The sequence below is a fragment of the Centroberyx affinis genome, unplaced genomic scaffold (genome assembly GCF_046629955.1).
Source record: "Centroberyx affinis isolate AG114_WGS23_722 - 3 ecotype Tasmania unplaced genomic scaffold, CSIRO-AGI_Caff_v1 ptg003704l_1, whole genome shotgun sequence".
Classification (NCBI taxonomy): Eukaryota; Metazoa; Chordata; class Actinopteri; order Beryciformes; family Berycidae; genus Centroberyx; species Centroberyx affinis.
This window is the reverse complement of record NW_027281595.1, coordinates 123,496-147,442: the sequence shown is the minus strand read 5'-3', so window position 1 is coordinate 147,442 and position 23,947 is coordinate 123,496. Positions and strand designations below refer to the sequence as shown.

The following is a 23,947-nucleotide window of genomic DNA, read 5'->3' as shown; positions in this document are numbered from 1 at the left end:
TGTGTTTTTAGCAAAAGCTTCCCGCAAGTGTTTACTTATGCAGCTTTTCCCCTGTGTGGATTCTGGTGTGAAATTTCAAATTTGAGCTGACAGCAAATCTTTTCCTGCACAAAAGACATTTATAAGGTTTCGCCCCTGTATGCACTCAGAGATGCTTTGCGAAAGATGAGCCATCTGCAAACTCCTTCCCACAGTAGACACAGCTGTAGGGTTTCTCGCCTGTGTGAACTCTTATGTGCTTTTTCAAATGCTCAGCAAGGCTGAAGCTTTTTCCCACAGGTGTTGCAAGTGTACGGCTTCTCGCCTGTGTGGATTCTAACATGCATGTCAAGGTTCCACTGACAAGTGAATCCTTTTCTGCAAATTCTTCATCTGAAAGGCTTTTCCCCTGTGTGGGATCTCATGTGAGTTTTTAACTTTATCAAGTAAGAAAACTCTTTACTGCAACTGTTGCACTTGTGGGTTTTCTTGTGCGAAACAAAATCACTGAAGTGAAAGTTCTGTCACGAAACTATATTGTTACGTATCCTTGCACATTTTTAAGTCGGTATACAGAAATCCTGGAGCTTTCTTAGTGGGTATACGGCGTATACCTGCGTATCACATAGACTACACCACTGCTTTCCTGTATCTCTCCACTGTACTGTCTAACAGAAGCACAACTTCCATTAAAAAAAAACAGAAGTGAGCTTTGTGACCTGTGTCTCATGAAGCAGGATTAGTGGGTTACTAATCCTGCTTCATGAGACACAGGCCCCAGGTCATAAAACAAGACCATGGAGAAAAAACTGAAACTTTAAATAAGAGACTTTTTACGCACTGGTACTCTGTGCAATTCTAGTATGGACAGACATGTGCTTCCTCAGGTTTGAGCTCCTGGTGAACCCTCCTCCACAGACGCTGCATCTGTATGGTGTCTCCCCTGTATGGGTCCTTATGTGTCGTTTCAGTTGATTCAAATCAGGCTGCTAAGGTGGAACAATTTTAGAATACTATATATCGGGTGACAGATCCCTTTAATTGTTTCACTTAGAATATTGTAAAAACAACAGTATGGTTTTACCAACCTGTTCTGTGTAGCTTTATCTCGGGATTCAATACGACATCCAGCAGCCTGCGCTGACGGTCGATCTCTTCCTCGTACACTACTAGAGTTTTTTCAAACACTCCTAATATTTCCTCAGCAGCCGCAGTTAGTCGCTCGTTGACGAACGTCCTCAAACACTGGACTGTAGACATTTCCACTGAAGTAGACATGAGACACTGTACAAGCAACGCGGCTAACTCTTTCAGCTAGAAGACGTGTTGTATGTTTACTTCCGCCGGACTCTATACAATGTTACACTATTTTCCACGGAACTTTAAGCGCATCAGTTTTTTCTTTTCTTTAAAGCGTATCTAAAGCTATCAGAGCTATACCAACTTCAATAACATCATGGTACGATCTTATATTGGATAGTAGAGATTGCAAAAACGTATTAGACATTATATTTAGACACAAACCGGTCGAAACCAATGAGGTTTTATATTAACGGTCGAAACTGGGTGCATTCGGTTCCGCATCAAATGTCTTCCCTTGAACCGTTCTTCTTGTCGAGTTTTATGGCGGATCGCAAACCAACTTATTTAGGTGCACACCGCCACCTACTGCATCGGAGTGTGTAATATCATGATAACATAGAGCTTACATATTACATTATGATTTAAATTCTATTTAGTTAACCTATGTCCTGAAGAAAACTAACGACCTACTGAGTTCCCACTGCTTATCGCCTATCCTTGAAGATTTCACTCCCTTCGAATCTCACCTAGCTTACCACAAAGTCTTTCCCTTTCCATATCAAATTTAATACATTGTAGCCTATGATATGTGCTCTGCATTTTCTTTACTATTACATTCCTCACATTTATCTGAAGCACTGTCCATAATAAACAAAGTAGACTTCAGTCCCTTATGTCCAAATCTAACACGGGTAAAAAACACCTCCTCTCTCCTGCCTTGGATCCTAGTATGGACACTGTGAGTATCATAAAGTCATTAATGCATTTGAAATCAAGAACAGGGGCCACAAAAAAAATAATAAAATAAAATAAAAAAAACAAAAGTAGGCATAAAATTTCTTCAAATTTACTCGAACAAATAATATCGAATAATAATAATAATAATAATAATAATAATAATAATACTTTCCACAGTAATAGTGCAGTTGTTTCAAGTATAGCACTGCGACTAAGCCCCTGGTCCCATGGATTGTCAACCACTGTGCAGAGCTTATTATTTTCTAACATCTTTAAAACCTCACACTGATTACATTATTTACATTCTGATTCATCATGCATAGTTATTTCTTCCAAGCCTGTTAATCTGCTTTGGCCAGTAGCAACAATATGAGTGGCTACAGCTCAGTGGTTTTCAATCCCGTGCCTTTGAAACCCAAAAGACGAGGGCCAAAAAAAAAAAAAACATCCAAAAAAAATCCACAGTAACAGTTCTTGCTGAGCCAGTAGTTACAGCTTGTTTAAGTCAGTCAGCTTGTGTCAGAGAAAATGACAACCAACACCAGATCTCAGCAGGACTGTGGCACTATCATAGTGTCAAATCCCAATTGTTTATTGCCACATTTCTAGATCTAAAACTTTACTCACAAACAGCGAGGCTGGTCTACTTCATAAACCATTCTTGTCATGATGTAAAATTTCTAACATGGCTGTTACAACCAGCCCAGGGTCCTGTCTCACCAAGCAAGTTCAACACAGTACCTTTGTGATAGCTGGCTACACAAAACCAAACAATACTGAATACCCTGGTCTCACCAAATTGGCCATCAACCCACTCTGCCAACCCAGGACTTCCTAATCCAGCTATGAGCGTATTCACATAAAGGGGCGGGGTTTGTAACAAGCAGCCAATCACATGCAACATGGACAGATCCAGAGCAGTGTATTTAAGATGAAACCATTTACCCTTGTGGGGAGTTAGGATGTTGCAGCAGCAAAAAGTAATAGGATTCAGCAAAGAAAAGGAAACAGAATAAAAGCACACAACTACAATATAAAAATCAGTAATAAAAATAGTAGAAAAAAAACTAAATGCAACAGAATATAAACAATTGAGGAGCTATGTAAACATGCTGCTGACAATTTCAACATGTTAAATAGACTTTAAAAATTGACAGTATGGGGAATAAATGGATTACTGACACTGATGTCCTTCTCTCAAGAAGAACAAATGATTAGAATGAATGAATATGAGCGATACAAAAAATTGTAAGAGCAAAGAGTAACACTGTAGCTGCTGCTAAGGCTAGAAAAATTGCCGATACTGTAGATGCATCAGTAAATAGGTTTATTGCTGCCCCGTCATGAAGGCACAGTGGATAAAAATATTGTGTCATCACATTGAGGTTGTGAAAAGATTTTCTGTTCACTCATGTTCTCCCAGGGCTGCACTGATGGGAAAATGGGTGTAATTTATTGTATCCATCTCTTCTTTAGGTATCCGGGAGGCAGGCTTTTTAGACTTTTGGATCTGACAGCCTGAACGTAACCTGCTCCGAGGCAGATTAGGTTTTGCGACCTAAATTACCATGCGCATCAAATCTCTAGAGCTGTGGCACTTGTTAAGCAGTGCTGCTCCGTTCAACTCTAGTTTGGACAGTCATGTGCCTCTTCAGGTTGGAGCTGCTGGTGAACCCTTCTCCACAGAAGCTGCATCTGTGCGGCCTCTTCCCTGTGTGGGTCATCATGTGTAATTTCAGGCCTGTGGTTTGACTGAAAGCTTTCCCTCAAGTGTTTCACTTATACGGCTTTTCCCCCCCGTGTGAACTCTCATGTGATTTGCTAACTCTGCACCACGGCTGAATCTTTTCCCACAGGTTCGACAAGCATGCGGCTTCTCGTCTGTGTGGATTTTAACATGCACGACAAGGTTCCACTTACGATTGAATCTTTTTCCGCAAATTCCACATCTGAAAGGTTTTTCCCCTGTGTGGGTTCTCATGTGAGGTTTCAAGGTGGATTTCTGGCTAAACGTTTTCCCACAAGTGTCACATCTGAAAGGCTTTTCACCAGTGTGGGTTCTTGCGTGAATATTTAAGTGTGATATGGTAGGAAAACCTTTACTGCAACTATTGCACTTGTGGGGTTTCTTGTTTGGTTTAGGCTCAGTACTCCTAGTTGATCCTGCGTTCCCACAGCTGGATGTTTTGTAACCTCGGCTCTCAGCTACATGACAGTTGTGAGAGAGGAGCTGGCGGTCACTGTCTGGTTCTGATACTGCAGATCCCTCTCTGTCAGATTCAGATGAGATGTTGGCTAGAGCCTCTTTCTCTGCTACACTCTGAGTTTGGTAAGGATCTGAATGCAGAGACTGATGTTCACTGTGGTCACTTCCATCACAAGCAGGAGTCAACGTAAAGATATCAGGCTGCTCTCCCTCCTGACTGGTGCAGAGTTCCTCCTGGTCCTCTTTAATCTGTGGAGGCTCTGGGTCCTCTTGACCCAGACTGAAGTTCCTCTGCTGGTTACAGTGCTGCTGGTCAAGGAGAACCTCCTCCTTAACGACAGATGGCTGTGGGGGGTCTGTAGGGGGGGGTAAGTACTCGGATGGCATCTGAAGCTCTGCCAATCAGAAGAAGTGTATTATCACAAGAGTCAATAACGGCTCAACTGCCGAGGACTTATAACTACAATCAGTTTGAACTGTTTCAAATCGGGCTGCGTTTTAAGGTGCAGTGTTGCTCGTACATACGCTTTATCTGGGCGGCCCATCCAGAAGTGTTTTTCAACTTGAATCTAAAAGTTTTCAAATTCACATCACATTATATAGAGCTGGCTGTGCAACTGTCATTTCGCGATACACAGACCAGTAGACAGGTAGCAAAATTCTACACTTTGCTCCAAACTCGCATGTGTACGGAAGAGGATTAGGGCCACATGTGAAAAATTTATTTGAGTTCTAACTTTAATCTCAGAATTCTGAGAATAAAGTCAGAATTCTGATTTACACTCAGAATTCTGACTTTAAACTCAGAACTCAAATACATTTTTCACATGTGGCCCTAATCCTCTTCCGTACATGTGTTTGTAATGGTGTTTGTAAAAAGTAACGTAATACTTTTTATCGGAGATGTTTAAAACTATTAAAATGAATGCAGTGCAGAGGCATATTGCCCCTGTTGCCCATTTGACCAGACACACTGCAGGTAAGGACAAATCAGTAACGTTAATTCATAATCCATGACAGGCCGTCATATATTTAAGATAAATTACAACAACCAACAACCACAGCAAAGTAAACTGTCAACCTGTGGCGATCACTAAGGTATACCCAATTTATAATAATATCAAACGGGTGACAGATCCCTTTAATTGTTTCACTTCGAATATTGTAAAAACAACAGTATGGTTTTACAAACCTGTTCTGTGCAGCTTTATCTCAGGCTTGAAAACGATATCCAGCAGCCTGCGCTGACGGTCGATCTCTTCCTCGTACACTACTATAGTTTTTTCAAACACTCCTAATATTTCCTCAGCAGCCGCAGTTAGTCGCTCGTTGACGAACGTCCTCAAACACTGGACTGTAGACATTTCCACTGCAGTAGACACGGGATACTTTACAAGAAACGCAGATAATCAACTCTCAGCTAACCGAACTGCTGCCGCCTTCTTCTTCTTCTTCTTCTTCTCCTCCTCCTTGTTTTACGGCGGTTGGCATCCAGCGTATTGGTGCAGTACCGCCACCTTCTGCTCCGGAGTGTGGATCAGACAATAGATTTACAATCTCAATCCCTTCAAAACACACACACACACACACACACACACACACACACACACACACACACACACACACACACACACACACACACACTAAACTAAATTTTATCCTCATGCTTTACAACCTAGTCCTACTATAAAATCCCTATCCACGTCAACCACCCTAGCGCCCTATCCCTGCTTATCCATCATATCCTATAAAAAACCCTGTATCCCTTAAGAAAGCTAACAGTACCCTGATCTGTGCTCTCTCACCCATGCTCAATAATCCTTTTAACGTGAATTCCTGCACCCCTCAGATTAATATGAGCAGTACAAAACACTGCAACAGCAAAATGTAACACTATCTGCTGCTGAGGCTGGAGAGGATTACTGGAGGAAAAGGTAAATGCACAAGTATACCGTATGCTTATTAGTACTTTTCATTGATAAAATATTGTATCATCACATTGAGGTGAAAAGATTTTCTGCTCACTCATGTTCTCCCAGGGCTGCACTGATGGGAAAATGGGTGCAGTTTATTGTATCAATCTCTCTTAGGGATCCTATAAGAATATCAGTGCACTTAATTTGCAAAAGCAAATTTCATATTAATCGATAACTAGTCAACTAATGGAAGCTATTTGATAGAAGCCGTCTTTTATAGTCAGAGTGGGAAAATGGCCTGGAAAGCTACCAACATTTATTAAATTGATAATCTTGTAAATCATCAGGAAAGCAAAGGGGCTCCAGGAGACCTTCTTACTATCTGTGCATCCAAGTCCACAGGATCCACTCGAAATGGTGATGCCATTTCTCCAGAGACTCGGCTGGTGAAGCATTTTATACATTTGGACCCAATAGTCTGAACACAACCTGCTCCAGAGCAGGTTAGGTTTGTAGCCTAAGTTCAATCAGGAGAGACTAGGTTGAATGCTCATATGAAAACTTTATTCGGAAACTTTGGTGTAAGCTCCATGGTGAAACCAAGTGAAACTCCTCCCATTCATGAAGTTGGTACATCTGTGGATGGATGTAGGAAGTCTGAAGCCCCCCCCCCCCGGGGAGTTCTTCTGGAGCCTTGATGTTGGTGGTGGGGGGGATGGAGGAGGGGTGAAGGTAAGCACAGCAATTGGAATGACAGCAGCATACAGCATACTTCTGTGAGTACCACGATAACATAGTGACGTGTTTATACTCCTGGCCACTTAGACGATTGGCTCTCTGAAAAAGAGAGGGAAAGTGATGGCTAACTCTGATTGGTTCTCTGGAAAAAGAGGGAAAGTGTTCAGATAAATAGATAGATAGATAAATACTTTATTGATCCCGAAGGAAATTCTGGTGTACAGTAGCTTCCAATGTGTACACTATAGGAAGGTACAAATAAAAATTCTGAAAAAGCATGAGAAGAGACTAAAAACAGATAGGAATAAACAAAGATAAAAACCAGTCCTGGTAGAGACTGGGAAAGAAAGAAAGTGCCTGTGCAATTTGCAATCTAAACAAAGATAAAAAAAACAGTCCTGGCAGAGACTGGGTAAGAAAGAAAGAAACAAACTGCCTGTGCAATCTGCAGTATGTAGACAACTATGCATATACAGAACTGAGTAAACCAGATCTAGATATATATATATATACCAACTCTGATTGGGTAAAGAGAAAGCATGAATGAAACTAGAGAGGTGGGTGGTTTTACGCGGTCTTCCTGATTGAACTTGTTTATAAACATCACTTACCATGGCGATGGACGCCGCTTGAAAGTGAGTCCCCGTCGTGAGACGAAAAAGCCAGGATTAAGCACAAAGTTAGCTCGCTAACCCATTAATCCTGCTTCATGAGAGAGGCCCCAGGTCTCGTGGTTTCATGTGAGTGTCTCCCTTCGGACATGCTGACGCTTAACTTCGCCTGTTCGCTCATGCTAGTAGCAAAACAGCATGGTCATGACATGGAGCATGAGTTTCTGATAGATTAAGGCAAACATAATCTGTGTGTAAATAAACAAATTTGTGAACTGTGACACTTTTTAAGCACTGGTACTCTGCGCAACTCTAGTATGGACAGTCATGTGCCTCTTCAGGTTGGAGCTGCTGGTGAACCCTTCTTCACAGAAACTGCACCTGTATGGCCTCTCCCCTGTGTGGGTCATCATGTGTACTTTCAGGGCGTGGCTTTGAGTGAAAGCTTTCCCGCAAGTGTTGCACTTATACGGCTTTTCCCCTGTGTGGGTTCTGGTGTGCTTTGTTAACTCCGTGCCGCAGCTGAATCTTTTCCCACAGGTGTTGCAAGCATGCGGCTTCTCGCCTGTGTGGATTCTAACATGCAGGTCGAGGTTCCACTGACGGCTGAATCCTTTTCCACAAACTCTGCATCTGAAAGGGTTTTCCCCAGTGTGAGTTCTCATGTGATTTTTCAAGTCAAACTTCTGGGTGAAAGTTTTCCCACAAGTGTCACATCTGAAAGGCCTTTCACCAGTGTGGGATCTCATGTGAACTTTTAAGTTTGCCAAGCAAGGAAACTCTTTACTACAAATGCCGCACTTGTGGGGTTTCTTGTTTGGTTTCGGCTCAGTACTCCTAGTTGATCCTGCGTTCCCACAGCTGGATGTTTTGTAACCTCGGCTCTCAGCTACATGACAGTTGTGAGAGAGGAGCTGGCGGTCACTGTCTGGTTCTGATACTGCAGAGCCCTCTCTGTCAGATTCAGATGAGATGTTGGCTAGAGGCTCTTTCTCTGCTACACTCTGAGTTTGGTAAGGATCTGAATGCAGAGACTGATGTTCACTGTGGTCACTTCCATCACAAGCAGGAGTCAACTTAAAGATATCAGGCTGCTCTCCCTCCTGACTGGTACAGAGTTCCTCCTGTTCCTCTTTAATCTGTGGAGGCTCTGGATCCTCTTGACCCAGACTGAAGTTCCTCTGCTGGTTACAGTGCTGCTGGTCAAGGAGAACCTCCTCCTTAACGACAGATGGCTGTGGGGGGTCTGAAGGGGGAAGGACAAAGTAAATACTCTTATTATAGTGGTAGGAAGGTACGCATGATCAAATAAATATTAACCTGTAGGCTATTTCAACTATTAGGATTTTAGAGTCAAGAGTCAATCCCGGTTTTGGCGGTTCACCAGCCAAACCATTGTACAGTAGTATATGATGGGTGATCGATGTTCGTAACTGTTTCACTTAGAGTATTGTAAAAACAACAGTATGGTTTTACAAACCTGTTCTGTGTAGCTTTATCTCGGGATTCAATATGATATCCAGCAGCCTGCGCTGACGGTCGATCTCTTCCTCGTACACTACTATAGTTTTTTCAAACACTCCTAATATTTCCTCAGCAGCCGCAGTTAGTCGCTCGTTGACGAGCGTCCTCAAACTCTGGACTGTAGACATTTCCACTGCAGTAGACATGAGACACTGTACAAGCAACACAGCTAAGGCTAAACCAACTCTTTCAGCTAAGCTAACAATTCCTGTGTTCCGCAAACCAAAACAAGAATAGGACCTCCGGTCTGATTTCTTCAGAATAAAAGCGCAATTTATACAAATCCACAAAACTCAAATATTGACAAATAAAACTCATAATAATAATAATAAAGCAACAAAATGCAACTATACAATCTATATAATATTCTCCTCTGGTGACAACTGTTCTAATCATTTTGTTGAAAGTTTCCCTCTACATTTAAACATTTGTCATTTTTGGTTATATACATTATGTAATTACAGAATTAACTTTCGCTCTAACTCATACATTATACACTTTCAGTTTTCACTATGAATGAAGATGTTCAGGCTCACACCAAACCGCTTTGGAGTAGCCTACAAACAAGTGAAAATACCACAATTGCTGCCATCAGTTTGTTTTAAAAAGCTGGGACACTGATAATAACGTTTATAACGGAACGTAATACCTACACCTCTGCCATGCAATGCAAGGTACTGCTAGCTCCTTCTCATACAACATCTGATACTATGCTGTTACTATTCTCTCTTTTCTTGGTGAAATCTACGACTATGCTTCCCCAGTGGGATTTTACAATAACAGGCAATATCACCAACTCACAGTTTCACCAATTTTCCTGATGGAGCTGGTGCTTCTTAAACCGGTTGGGCCTAAATGTTTCTCCATGACACCTGTTTTGACACTCCTGTTCTAGACTAACGCTTCCCTTTATAATATCTACATAAGAAGACAGAGCGAGGCTAGCGGCCCGGGACCCTCCCACTGACAGGTCAATGCTGGGGATCCTAGCCCTCGCCTTTCTATCAGTCAACACGGTGGAAAAAAAACCTCTCCCTAACATAACCCAGTCTCTGTCATTTCTAACAAATTTACCTATACTCCACTGGTCAACAAAGTTCCTGAGGTCTTTGAAATTTTAGTGTCACCACTGTGTTATTCAACCAAGATTCATTTAATGTAGGCCTACTGGCTGTGAAACAAATATTTCTCGAAGATTTTGTGTATTATGATTTACTCCAAAGTAATGTTGCTGCTCATCAAACGTATGAAGAAAAACTAAGAGGTTAGCTTGGTGAAGCTCAGTGGCACAATTGGTAATGTCCTGCTTCATTACAGAGTGTGATTTACTGTAACCTGTCCTTGATGAAAAATGTTTTAAAGTTCAAATGTCCACATGTAGCCGTTGCAGAAGTCCCACAATTTATTTCACACTTGCAAAACTACTAATCTGATTTGGCTTCCTGCCAAACAGGAATTGTTTGGAAAAACAATCTTTTCAGTGCCAGAAGTGATCACCATTCATAAGTTTATTCAAACTTGGCAAATTTGCATTTTAATAATGTCCAGTCCTGAAGGCTGAAACTGCAACTTTTTTAAAAATCCATTAGTTCTAACATGACAGTAATCCCATTCATACTAGTTTTCTTTCTAAACCACAACATGTTAGCCATTTTGTGTCAGAGAAAATGACCAACACCAGTCTCCCTTAGGACATGCTGATGCACAACCCGAAGTCATTCATACATATTTATGTCTTTCAGTGTCCTATAGCACTGGCTCCAAGAGAACAACAACCATGTTGCATGTCACAAGACTTTAAACCTGACATTGATGTGTACTAGGTTTGTAGCGGTGTCTGTTGTGTGTCCAGCTCCTGTTGGAGCACCTGGAGAGCCTGGTGTCGAGGGACTTTGGCATAACTTCCCCTGTTCTCTCATTCTAGTAGCAAAATGCCACAGCCATGAGAACGGAGCACACAATTATTTACCGCCATGTGGAGCAAAACTTTATGGTTGAGGCAAATCTATGTTAAGGCAATTCGTGTGTAATAAAGTTTTTCAGTGTGAATTTTATTCAAGTTGAAGTCACAATGAAATAAAAAAAATGACTTTTTATCTTGTTTGCTAATTCTCCATGCCATTAATATTCACTCCACAACTGACATTAACCAGCCTAACACTTGCACTTTGATTATTTACTGTTGTGTACTCACAAGCTCTCAAACAGTCTTTTGCCTTTTGTTAGCTGTTAACCAGTCGCAAAATAAGTCACACTGTACCAGGCTGTGCATTATGATTTATAGCTTGTTTATGCATTATAGATTGTTTGGAGAAAAAAATCCTGTTTTGCCCTCTATTCAGCATCAGAGGTTATGAGGAATGGTCTGGTAGTTGGTTCAGAGACAGTACAGTTTACAGTTACAACAGAGGACAATTTTAAAATCTGATTCTCTAACATCCAAGAGAACACTGTCTGTAGTTTTCATGCAAGGTAAATGCATGGAGGAGGACTTCTACAATGGCTTCTACTGTAGGTGCAGCTCAAGTTACAATAATCTTTATGGTATTCTCATTGAATTTTAATTACAATTTTAAAACTGCACTCTTGTTAATTAATTCAGATTTGAATCATCTCTGGCCTTGAAGAAGATTGCAACAAAAGTTTCTACAAACATTTGAATGGCCAAATACTTCCAACATGACAATCCCACATTCAGCAGTTTTGTTTCTGAGCCACTGTTAAAAAACATGTTAAACTCAGCAGTATGCATCAGGGAAAATAGCCATTAACACCATGTTAATAAAGGCCAGCGCAGAGATTTGTAGCTGTCAAAAACTAATTGAACCAATGTATTTATGGGGCTATGAGTATTTTTGGTCAGGTTTCCAATGTTTAAAGGTCCCATCTTCTACACTTTCCAGTGTTGTATTTTATGTTTTGAGGTCGATTAAAAGCTGTTTGTGTGGTGTCATGTACCAAAAACACTCTCAATCCATTTTTACACGTTTATTTTCTAGCATTTCTCTGAGCCTTGCCAAGAACAGGCTGTTTCTGTTGCTGTGTCTTTAAGGCTCATTAATATTAACGACCCTCTGTTCTGATTGACTGTTTCAAGAGTGAAACTGAGACACCACAGACACAGAGCAGCAGACAGGTAGGGAAAACTCTCCGGTTAATAAACAGTGACAACCGCTCAACTGCTTTGAAAAAAACCCAAAACACTTTGTTAGCCTATTATTTCTCACAAAAAAATCCGTTGTGACGCCACAAAGTTGCAAGTGCAAATGGATCGTTTAGAGGCTCAGTTTTCTAATATGGATTGTGTGGATATACTTGCCGTCTGTGCGTTTTGACACTTCCACAATGTTTAGATAGCACATCCAACTCCTTTATAATCAAAGAGGCAAGGGAAATCCTGTTTTCCATGATATGGGACCTTTAAATATGGCGTGGAACACTATACAAGTGTAACGGTTCTGGAAAAACTCTAGTTCAGTCCGGTTTCTCATATCAAGTACAGTGACACTTTTTAAACATTGGTACTCTGTTTAACTCTAGTATGGACAGTCTTGTGCTTCTTCATGTTTGAGCTGGTGGTGAACCCTTCTCCACAGACACTGCATCTGTATGGTGTCTCCCCTGTATGGCTCCTCATGTGTACTTTCAGGTTTTGGCTTAGAGTGAAAGCTTTCCCACAAGTGTTGCACTTATGTGGCTTTTCCCCTGTGTGGGTTCTGGTGTGAAATTTCAAAGCTGAGCTGAGAGCAAAACTTTTCCCGCACAAAAGACATTTATAAGGTTTCTCCCCTGTATGCACTCGGAGATGCTTCGTGAGAGTTGAACTTTCAGAAAAGCTCGTCCCGCAGTGGACACAGCTGTGAGGTTTCTCGCCTGTGTGGACTCTCATGTGCTTATTCAAGTCTGCACCACGTCTGAATCTTTTCCCACAGGTGTTGCAAGCATGCGGCTTCTCACCTGTGTGGATTTTAACATGCTGGTCATGGTTCCCATGACAGCTGAATCTTTTTCCGCAAATTCCACATCTGAAAGGCTTTTCCCCTGTGTGGGTTCTCATGTGAGTTTTCAAGGTGGATTTCTGGCTAAAAGTTTTCTCACAAGTGTCACATCTGAAAGGCCTTTCACCAGTGTGGGTTCTTGCGTGAATATTTAAGTGTGACAAGGTAGGAAAACCTTTACTGCAACTATTGCACTTGTGGGGTTTCTTGTTTGGTTTAGGCTCAGTACTGCTAGTTGATCCTGCATTGCTGGATGTTTTGTAACCTTGGCTCTCAGCTACATGACAGTTGTGAGAGAGGAGCTGGCGGTCACTGTCTGGTTCTGATACTGCAGAGCCCTCTCTGTCAGATTCAGATGAGATGTTGGCTAGAGCCTCTTTCTCTGCTACACTCTGAGTTTGGTAAGGATCTGAATGCAGAGACTGATGTTCACTGTGGTCACTTCCATCACAAGCAGGAGTCAACGTAAAGATATCAGCCTCCTCCTGCAGTAAAGGCTGCTCTCCCTCCTGACTGGTACAGAGTTCCTCCTGGTCCTCTTTAATCTGTGGAGGCTCTGGGTCCTCTTGACCCAGACTGAAGTTCCTCTGCTGGTTACAGTGCTGCTGGTCAAGGAGAACCTCCTCCTTAACGACAGATGGCTGTGGGGGGTCTGAAGGGGGGAGGACAAAGGAAGGGACACTTGGTCAAACAAATAAGCCTATACTGTAAGTATTTGGATGGCATCAGAGTCAACAGCACGGCGGCTCACCAGCCAACAACAGAATTGCAGCCAGTTTCTCAATTAATTCAAATCGGGCTGCCCCGAAGCTGCCACGCCACCATAAAAGTTCCAATAAAGCTCGGAGCAACAGCTATGCTACCACGCCGATGACGTCGGCGGCCCTTCAGAGTGACTTCTGGGTGACATACAAGTTCATACTTTGTATAAAACATTGGATATAATCTCACAGGTTTTGGTATATTGCCTTTACTCTACTACTACTTATTACTATAGCTGAAGCTCCCAGCTACTCCTGGCTACTTTTTACGGTGGAACCACTGTATAATAATATAAAATGGGTGACAGATCCCCCCTTTGTTTCACTAAGAACATTTTACCCACCTGTTCTGTGCAGCTTTATCTCAGGCTTCAAAACCATATCCAGCAGCCTGCGCTGACGGTCGATCTCTTCCTCGTACACTACTATAGTTTTTTCAAACACTCCTAATATTTCCTCAGCAGCCGCAGTTAGTCGCTCGTTGACGAACGTCCTCAAACACTGGACTGTAGACATTTCCACTGAAGTAGACGACTCGAAGAGATATTTTAACTTTGCAAGCAGCAGCGAAGTTTAAACAAACTCATTCAGCTAACTGAAATAGCTTGCTCGCCTCGCATGGTCTCTGTTCCTCCAGTCAGACGAAGAACAGACTTCCGGTCCTATTTGTTCAGAATAAAAGCGTAAGTTCTTCTTCTTCTTCTTCTTTCCGGCAGGCTAAACGCCCGTTGGCGTATTGCTGCCTCTCACAGTTTATTATGAGTATTACGCGTTGCTCTTAAATCCAGACCTCGCACCCCTAGGTGCAGGTCCGTGGAGAAAACAAGCACTTTGACCGTTATGTAGGGTAACATGGGGAAAGATGCCCCTTGGGGCAAGAGGTCCCCCAACCTGTAAAAAAATAAATACATAAAGCAATAAAGCATGGTCCAAAATGAATTGTGGAAAGGAAAACAGGAATGAAAGGCAACTTTTAAATGTCTTTTTAAATAGCATTTTCCAAATCGATTTATACATTGTCATTTATTTGTCCATTTAATTGTTTTATAAAATAGGCCATTTATAGTTTTACTTATTTATCTTTTAATTACTGATAATTAATCACTGTACCAGCCTATTCATTCCTGTGGCACATGACATTCCATATGGAGATGGCTAATAACTTAATTGAATTGTGAGTTTTACTTTGTTGCTAACAATCATTTTGTTTGCATTGTTTTTCAAATAGTGGATAATTCATTTTGGAATGAAACTTTTAATGTAAAGGGAGGTTACACCGTTTACCTCCAAATGTTTCTGCTCCTATTTTTCACTCAGGGCCTGTAGTAACTTACCAAAGGTAGAATTCAAATATGTATGTTAACAGTTGACAGCTTTTGATTCAGTATTTGTTTCAAACAAAACTGACGATAGCGGACAAAGTATTTTAGAATGTGATTTCTTTTTATCTTGTAAATTATTTTAGTACTGTATCTGGTCTTGAATAGTATTTTACACAGTGGACATTTTTTAACCCAGGGTTATGTTGAGCCTCAGGTTAAGGACAAGAAAAAGGGCAGTGTGAAAAATCTAGAAGGGTAAATATGCATTGGCTGTGGTATATTTTATATTTATTAACCGTGGAACAAATATTTTTCTCATGAAAGATGTTGCTTACTGTAGTCTGCAGCTACAATAAACAAAATGTGAAAATAAATTAACCATTTCAAAAGCATCTGAATTTGTAAGACATTTTAATGGTTTGACAATGAATTTACATGTTCAGAGCAATTATTTCGTTTCCATTGCCAAATGTAGTTCTCATCACTTCCAAATCAGCTATAAGTGATCACAATTTGATAGTACCTTATGCACATCAAGTCAGAGTCAATTAGGTTAAATTACAAAGTATGACTTCGTGGTAGTCTAGCACAAAAGCACAAATCAAGACATTGGCTCTTCTATTTAGTGCAATCAGATTGTCAAAACTTAGTGGTTAGATAGGATGTTTTGAGTGATGTCATCAAAAAGAGTTTGATTTCCAATGCAAACGCGGTGAAAAAACAAGTGCATGATGGACAGGCTGATAACAGACTGCATATGGATGTTTCACCACCAGTACTGCCATTTCTATGCAAGAGGCAACACAATTGAACTCCAGGGCGAAAGTCGCTGAAATTTCCTAAATCTCACATGATCACGGATAATTCTTTGTATATCTAGTTGATATTCTAGGCACATCCGGTACATCACCCTCCACATCCTCCAGGCGTGTTCACAGACATCAGGGTTGATATTCATATTATGGGATCTTCTCTTCTGTGATTAGGTATGCAGTGAAGTGCATGTTTTGTTATGTCAGTCTTACTCTGATTGGTTTGGTCCCAGTAAGTCAGTGGTTCTCAACCTTTTGTTCGGCCTACTCACGACTGCTTGTTGCAAGTGTAAACGGGCAGGGGGGTGAACTCTGACAACAAATGCCCACTTTTACATTCACTTTTCAAGCCATTTTACATAATTAGTGGAAGAAGCCTAGAAGCTGCAAATAATTCACAAAAAAGGAATTCATAATTCATCATAAACATTACAAACATGAAAATGTGTATCCTGACCCCCCAGGTTGAGAACCACTGAGGTAGAGCACCTTGAATTGCTCTTTTTACACATTTATGATAAGTCCATGCTATAGTATGCTGACATGTCAAGTATTTCCTTCTAGGCTGGTGATCAGCACGAGTGGGTTCATTTAGGCACAGAAGGCTTCGCCACTGTCAACTCCTTTCGTCTTCGTCGGTCTGTTCTGTACATTCACTGGCCAAGCACAGGGAGCTCAACTGCTCCTCAAAGTCCAGAAATTTGTGGTTGCATTCCTTCTCCAACATTTTCTTCCAAACTTTTACTGGAACAGGAGATAGAGAAAACAAATAGATTGATTACTTGATTTGTATATACAAATCAGGTCTGCTCACCTTTATCTCCATCATGAGTCAAGTGGATTTAATTGGTGAAAGCAATGAAGAATGACAGCTTTCACCTGAACTCACCTGGTCAGTCTAATTAATACAAACAGCATGTCGCCCCAAAGTTTTGTCCACTCAGTGTATATTTGTTTAAGTCCAATCTGAACTCAACAACATGACCACTCTTCCAAGGCAGGTGGTCTGAGCAGTAACTTACTGTATTCTGGCTCTTCTGGCTGCATGGTGTCGGGCCCTGGCTCAGGCTCCTGAGCCAGGCTCAGACTGCTGAACTGCTGCTCCTGCAGGTCCTCCTCCTGCTCCTCAGCCTGGCCTGTCAGCTCCAGGTTTTCCACCATCACCTCATAGGCTCTCCGGGCCTCCGACGACAACTCAATCATCTTATGATAATAGTCCTGTGGCAAGAAAAGACAAAATACTGATGGTATCTTACGTGGTCACACATAATTTTTTAGTTTACGGAAGATAATATACTAATGCTCCAGCAAGAAATATGGAGCATTTCAAAATGAATCTCTGTTAGAACAACTGTCTGTCAGCCATTAGTATGTACCGACATTGAGTTGTTTACAGCACATGAACCTGACCTGTGCGCCATCATAGTTGAAGATGCCCACCAGGCTGACAGGCACTGCCTTGTTGACACAGCGGCCCAAAGCCTTCCTGGAGAGGGCAAAGACGAATGGCACTCCCTGCTCCCGACACGTGTCGATGATGGTGTGCAGGGCCTCGTCCAGACCACCTGGGGAAGACAGCGAGAGCGTTTACATCAACACCAGCATCACATTATTAAAGATCCAGTGCAATCATTTCAACTCAGTCAGGAAAAGTTTGATGTTGCTTTCTAACACAATGATTGTTATAGACGGCTAGATGGTACAAAGCTTGTAGGACTGAAAGAGCCAAACCTTCCCTATGATTGTGCCTCCGCTGCAGCCAATATTTTTATCTTTGGGGAACAAAAATCCAGTGTTGGAACTTCGCGCTTAGCAACAATGGAGGCACAGACATTTTGGATAGTTTGTCAAGTAGCTAGCTGGCGATTGTCTGACAGACTATGAGGCACCTCATTAACAATGCATACTGTCAACCAATCAGAGCATTCATTAAAACCTGTATGTAGGTGTCATCATTCACACCAGGAAGTAGATTGGAATTCTAAATCTGTTTGATTCTGTTGACAGTGTGCGGCTTCTCCTTTCTTTGGTCAGTCAACTTTACTTAGATAATAGTAATAATAATTAAAAAAAACATCAAATCTTGTCTATAACCACCCAAATAAGCTCTTGTTCTGATTCTGAGAAACCCAATTAATTGGGTTTTTGCCAACTTTAGGGACACAGAGACATGTATATATGTATACTGGGATATCCATGTCATGAGCAGGATGCTTATACTGAATAAACCATTAACTGAGATGTTATTCAGTGCGCAAGTAAATACACTCAAAGGTAAGGAGAGAATTTCTAAAGCAGGATTCAAGATTTCTACTGGAAGCTTTAGGCTACGGCAGACAATGATAAACAACCATTGAAAAGATGAGAAAACTAGGATAAACCTGTATTTCCATAAAATGAGTTCCTGAAAACTACCTATGTCGTCATGCACGCTGCATGACAAACAACGGGCTTAGAAAAGGGGACGGTACCTTTGGACTGGATGCGCTCACAGTTGGGTGAGATGACGACGCACTTGACCTTCCTGAGTTTGAGGTGCTTCAGGACCTCTCGGAGGCCCATCACAAGCCGTCTCTTCATGCGGGCCTTCATGGGGTCCTTCTGGTACAGGCGGTCCTGGAAACGAACCAGCTCTTTCAGCAGAGCCGTCACACACTCGTCCACGTCTTTGCTCAGCACCTGGCTGCAGTAACTGGCACATACGGAGAAATACAATGCAAAGACATTTAGTTGAGATAAAGAAGGCAGACGAGATGGATTTTTTTATTTTGTGAGATGAACCGTTTTCTTGTTTCTCACCTGCAGAAAGTAAATGTACACACATAGCCAGCAAGTGTTACAACTTGTGATTAGTTATGCAGTGAAGGGCATAATGTTTTTTTTTTTATGTTGAGTCTTACTCTCTGAACTTTCTGCTGTGGATTTTGGGTCTATTGGTGGGGCAAGGCAGTGCCTGGGTGCTTTGTTGCTCTCCAGCCTCCTCGTTGTCCCTGTCTTCATCTCCCTCTCTTTCCGTTTGGCTTGTCTCATGGTCCATTGGCTGATCCTCAAGCCCCACTGTAGGGCTGACGATCTCATCTGAAGTTGCATAAGCACAAATATTTAGCCCGGATCAAAGGTTGTCTTCATTTGTAAAACTGACAATTGCTGACAACTGTGAATTTCCATTGATTGCTAACAGCTGGCGATTACTGTGCATGACATAAGTTTGGTTTGAGGTTTAACAAGTTAGACCAGACCTGCAGCAATGGTGTCACATTGTTCTTCTGCTGCCGTGTCATCAGCAGGTTTGGACTCTATTCCAGGGACCAGCCCTCTCTCCTCCAGCAAACGGTTCTGTTTCCTCTCCTCCCTTTCTTTCAGAATGACCTGAGGATCGGCCAGAAATAAACCACTAATGACAGAATTGTAACCCTGAACGATGTTACTCACACAATGCAGTACATCTGTATTTGTTGCAGAGTAAAAGTAAAGCCATTATTAAGTGGACTCACCCTCTTAAGGGGAGTGGGTTTCTTGGCTTTGGGCACCTCCCTCTGCTTGCCCTTCTTCACCAAGGGGCTGGTAGAGTCGAGGGGGTTATGTGCAATCTTATCCTGCTGCCAGGGAGGCTTCTTCTGGACTGATGGTTGCTTTTGGCTGACAGGTAATGCTCCACCAACTACAAAGAAATAATAAATGAAGATCAGTAGGTTTTTATGTAAGTGTGTTTGTCCAAAATATACTTTTTACAATCTGTATCGAGGCAAAATCTGCACTAAACAGTATTGTAAGATTTTCACATTCACAACATAAACATTTGGTGCAGCTACAGGAGTAAATCATAGATTAAAAAAAGCTTTAGTGCGAACCTGACCTGAGGAAAAATGTCTAAATGAGTTTATGTAGCAGTGGGCGGGGGGGTTATGAGGCTGCGGAAGGAAGTTCTCTTCACAGCAATCGCTTTTTTCCCCCTTATTATTTTCAGTGGAAAGGCTGCGCTGTAATGTGTTCCCAACAGCGCTGAGAGATTAGTATGTCATCAGTGTCCAAAGCATTGAGTCCTAGAAATTAAAAGATTCTGACTTCACACTTCAAAAAGTCTTCATTAGTTGCCTAACCACAACAAGAGCCACAAACAGTGCCTCCCTCAAACATCTGTCTAGCGTTGCTGGCTAAAAAAAGAGACGCCCAGTGGAGACAGTCGCCAAGATGCCTGTTGTTCTTTACCTGAGAGGATGACTGGCTTGGCGTCCTGCTTGGCTTTCTGAGATTGTTGCTTCTTTTCTAGGACGGCCAACATGTTGCCAATGTCCAGCTGGACAGGAACCTTGCTCTTCTTCCCAGAGACCTTCTCAGCTTTCTAGAGATCAGAGACCAAGAACAGGATTACATAATCAGGCTAAGCAGGCTCAAAGTCCGTCGATTTCTCCGGATAGAGAAATCTCAGCATAGCTTCAAAAGTCGATCCATTTGAACATATGAGGGTAAAAATGCAAACCTGTCCCTTCTTTGCTGTCTCGATGGGCAGAGTTTTTCCTGCAGGTGCTTTGTCTTTGTTCTGGTCACCAGACTGAGACTGAATGCCTTCTCTTTGGCTCTCCTATGAAAAAATGCAACATATTATTCATAAACTGTTCATTGGCAAATATATTTTGGTGACACTCTATTGATCCCTGAGGTTGAAATGCATCTTTTCACTTTCCATCCATCCATACCTTCACAGGACATCAGGGCGCAATGCCAACTACAGGGCAAATACTGCCAAATGTTGTGTTTTTGTAGTGTATTTTAATTGTAATACGCATTGCATTTTTGGACAACGCTACAAAAATCAGAACAATTGTTTATCTGTGAAGAAACTGGATGGAGAAATAACGGATGCTCTGTACCTCGCTGCATAGCTTTGCTGTATTGCTGCTGGTTATCAATCGGTCTGTCCCAGTTAAAGCAAGAGCCAAGTCTGGGAACTCCTCTTCATCCTAGGAAGACAAGAACCCAATCAAAACCACCTTCATTCAGTGGTTCTGAATTTGAATAATCCAACTACAAAGAGCATATTTGATTTACTTCAAACTTTGGAGGCTCCTGATGAATCGCCGGCTCTTCTGACTCGGCTTCTACATCTTCACCGGCGCCTTTAGGTTTCTTCTTTTTTTTCCTCCGTTTTTTCTTCTCTGAGGCTCCCTCTTCCTGCTGTCCACACATTTCCTCCTTCTGACAAGAGGCAACATGGAACATGCAAAATACAATGTTAAAACCAGAGGGAAGGAAACCATTTTTTTTAATCATAAGGCCAGGGTTAGGAAGCCCAGGAAGTTTACCAGACACATTTGTATTTTACCAGCCGCACACAGAATTTACCAGCATTTGGCTTATGGTTACTTCCCACTGTGAAATCATATGTAATGTAAAGAGTAACTAAAACCCAAAGTGCCACCTTGAGAGTCTAAATCACAGATATGTGGGGATGGAGATGCAGCTGACAGCAGTCTAAGGGCACACATCATACCTGGGTGCTGGTGATTGTCTTCTCTTTTGGGAGCGGTTTCTTTGGAGGCTGAGAGGCGACATTAGCCCAGGAAGTGAGTACCGGACCAGAGCTACCAGTCTGTGATAGAGCCGCAGTTGGCTGACCTGTTCACATCAAACTCCATCGTCATGATCCAAAAGTATAAATGTATTCCCTTAAGGTATGTACTAATTACAGGAAGTTTCACCCTACCTGCTGGGACGGCAGATGGGACAGGATTACCATCACTGGCACTTTGACGGGGGTGAGGGTTTGTTGGGGATCCTCTTCTGGCAGGCAGTGTCTACTCATGGAAATATTATATTAGCACCACGGTCACGAGAATAACTCTGTCTCTGCTCTTCAGGTTACACCTGGACCCCTCTTGAACTAACCTATCTTCTTTAAAAATAAATAAATAAATAAAAATAATACTTATTCATATTAAAAGGCTTAGCTGATGAAGACTGTGGTGCACAGTTGGTTTCACTACTGTTGACAAAATGCACTTATTGTAAGTCGCTTTGGACAAAAGTGTCTGCTAAATGACATAATATAATGTAATGTAATATAAGCTAACATCCTCAGTATTTGACTACATCTGACATTTCAGCTACCCCACCTTGCAGGCAGACACTGGTTTCTGAATTTGAGGACTCGGGGTTGACGGAGTCGGCCCCCAGCACACTTTCTGATGAACGGGAGCGGCTGGTTTGCCCGGTGAAACGAGAGCTAACTCGGGGAAATCGGCCATCTTCACTTCAAATGTGACCAAGTCGGTCTGTGCTGGTTTCGACCTTCCTGCAGAGCTTGGGGCTGATCTGCTGCCTCTCAAACCTGTAGATGAATGACAAGCAAAACGTATGGCATTACCATTAGCTTTATGTGTTCTAGCAAGTACTTTTCATTGACTGAAGTGAGGTAAATCAAAGAGGGTGTTCAACTGAGAAAGTCAAATTTAGGAAAATAGTATCTGTGCAATCAGGTGCCAGGGATCATTCTGGAAAATGTAATCCAATAGTCTCCATTTGACTGGAGTGTGTGATAATTACCTCTTTTCGGTACATCCAATGATTGATGAGAGTTACCGTTGTACTTCGATGTCTGTGGAAATGCATGAAAGACAATGTTACTAATTTCGTGACCAAAGTCTGGTTTTCCTACTTTTCTGGGGCTCAAACTGGAACCAACCTTTGCTTGTGGATCCCGTATGGACCTGTCTCTGTGTGGGTAAGCATCAGTGGTCCCTCTGGCACGACGGCTGTTACTATAGCCATGTTTGCTTGGCGTGTCTGCTCCTCTGCCTGCTGGCACTCCATCGGTAGCTGACGGGCTCTGCCTTGAACTCAGACCTGCCCGATTCCTGGGAAGAGATTAAGTGTTCATTACTACGCACGCGAGGCTGCATAATAAACATTAATGCCTGAGACTGAAAGCAATTCATTTCAGATTGTTCTGACCAAGACAAAAAAAGCAATCCTGTGAATATGTTCCTACCCTCTTGACCTTTGTTCAGGGATGTAGGGATTTGGCAATCTCAGAGGAGGGGATGAGGCTCTGGGTGGCTGCTGAGGATCCATCCTCTCTCCACTCCGGTATTTAGGGACAAAAGGCCGGACAGCAGATGACAGTTTGCTTTCCTGGGTAAAATAAAGATAGTCTTTTATGAACAGCTTGCTGGAGTGCAACCTTTATCAATCATGTTTTTGTCTAAGTTCAACAGAAGTCATGTGTTGCTCCAATTAGCGTTATATTTTTGATTCTAGTGCAGCTACAACGTTACATTTGTCTTGCACAGACGAACATCTTGCTAACGTTAGTCGTAACTTTTGGCTACCGTTTGTAACCAAGGCAGGTAGCTAAACTGTCAAAAGTTCAAGTGTTAAATAAAAACGCAGCTGACGGCTAGCGACTCTGCTCAAGAAACCAGCTATCGTTAGCAAGCTTTGACACAATTACGCTTTGCTTAACCAGTTGAGTTAATGTTGAATCCAAATCCTACATGTTACCCACAGCTAGCGCTAACGTTAGCTAGAAGGTTAGCGTTAGCTTGCTAGGATTGTAATCAGCTAACGTTACATTAGCTCACCCTACAAAACAACCGTAACGTTATCGTTAGCTACCTTGTCCATCTTCAGTTTTTCGATCATACAGCTAAAATTTCATAACTATCCACTTGTTCACTCGGGCTTCCGTGCATTGTCAGATTGCTCAACTTAGCATCCGCTAGTATAGTACAACATGTATCTACGCCAACAGTGTGTTAGCTAAACAAGCCAAACTACCTGTAGGGCTTCACAGCAACGTGAACCTGCCTAGCTTTGAAACAGCTGATGTTTACATTCTGTGTGCAACTTGCAGTGGAGAAAAATGATAGCGCCACCGTCTGGCCTGGCAGTGTAAATGTGACTCTTGCAAAATATTGTGACCAATATTATTTTTTTTTGTTTTAATATTATTTTTATTTTTTATGAATTCATTAATATTAGCAACCAATAGTAACCAAGTAAACCAACAAGTAACCAACACAGGGTGACTTTATGATATTA

At 41.9% G+C, this 23,947-nt stretch overlaps 3 protein-coding genes and 1 pseudogene across 3 annotated transcripts; all 4 read right to left on the bottom strand.

The window, feature by feature from the left end:
• Positions 1-145: 145 nt before the first annotated feature.
• LOC139662057 (zinc finger protein ZFP2-like) lies at positions 146-5,589 on the bottom strand (annotated as a pseudogene).
• A 1,254-nt stretch (positions 5,590-6,843) lies between these two features.
• Positions 6,844-9,142, bottom strand: LOC139662056 (zinc finger protein 664-like). Its single transcript, XM_071540647.1, has 3 exons — positions 8,971-9,142; positions 7,491-8,736; positions 6,844-6,978 (listed from the first exon to the last, which is right to left on the bottom strand). Exons 1-2 carry the CDS (start codon positions 9,140-9,142, stop codon positions 7,778-7,780), a joined length of 1,131 nt encoding a protein of 376 aa, XP_071396748.1. The 3' UTR covers positions 6,844-6,978; positions 7,491-7,777.
• A 3,184-nt stretch (positions 9,143-12,326) lies between these two features.
• LOC139662055 (zinc finger protein 664-like) lies at positions 12,327-14,289 on the bottom strand. Its single transcript, XM_071540646.1, has 2 exons — positions 14,118-14,289; positions 12,327-13,664 (listed from the first exon to the last, which is right to left on the bottom strand). The coding sequence occupies exons 1-2, from the start codon at positions 14,287-14,289 to the stop codon at positions 12,526-12,528; spliced, it is 1,311 nt and encodes a 436-aa protein (XP_071396747.1). The 3' UTR covers positions 12,327-12,525.
• Positions 14,290-15,513: 1,224 nt separating this feature from the next.
• Positions 15,514-23,659, bottom strand: secisbp2 (SECIS binding protein 2). The gene is made up of 18 exons (XM_071540654.1): positions 23,522-23,659; positions 22,896-23,038; positions 22,590-22,761; positions 22,451-22,502; positions 22,021-22,235; positions 21,612-21,702; positions 21,399-21,523; positions 20,957-21,103; positions 20,779-20,868; positions 20,388-20,489; positions 20,117-20,249; positions 19,402-19,568; positions 19,147-19,276; positions 18,808-18,985; positions 18,379-18,599; positions 17,318-17,472; positions 16,930-17,125; positions 15,514-16,651 (listed from the first exon to the last, which is right to left on the bottom strand). Exons 1-18 carry the CDS (start codon positions 23,546-23,548, stop codon positions 16,524-16,526), a joined length of 2,472 nt encoding a protein of 823 aa, XP_071396755.1. The 5' UTR covers positions 23,549-23,659; the 3' UTR covers positions 15,514-16,523.
• Positions 23,660-23,947: the final 288 nt, after the last annotated feature.

What these genes read in the sequence shown, in the direction of transcription:
- LOC139662056 (XM_071540647.1), bottom strand. Translation starts at nt 9,142, where the DNA reads ATGTCTACAGTCCAGAGTTTGAGGACGCTCGTCAACGAGCGACTAACT. An exon ending in GATAAAGCTACACAGAACAG is followed by an intron (nt 8,737 to 8,970) that starts GTTTGTAAAACC and finishes TTCCCCCTTCAG; the next exon opens with ACCCCCCACAGCCATCTGTC.
- LOC139662055 (XM_071540646.1), bottom strand. Translation starts at nt 14,289, where the DNA reads ATGTCTACAGTCCAGTGTTTGAGGACGTTCGTCAACGAGCGACTAACT. An exon ending in GATAAAGCTGCACAGAACAG is followed by an intron (nt 13,665 to 14,117) that starts GTGGGTAAAATG and finishes TCCCCCCTTCAG; the next exon opens with ACCCCCCACAGCCATCTGTC.
- secisbp2 (XM_071540654.1), bottom strand. Translation starts at nt 23,548, where the DNA reads ATGATCGAAAAACTGAAGATGGACAAG. An exon ending in CCTGAACAAAGGTCAAGAGG is followed by an intron (nt 22,762 to 22,895) that starts GTAGGAACATAT and finishes ATCTCTTCCCAG; the next exon opens with GAATCGGGCAGGTCTGAGTT. An exon ending in CCCATCTGCCGTCCCAGCAG is followed by an intron (nt 21,524 to 21,611) that starts GTAGGGTGAAAC and finishes TGATGTGAACAG; the next exon opens with GTCAGCCAACTGCGGCTCTA.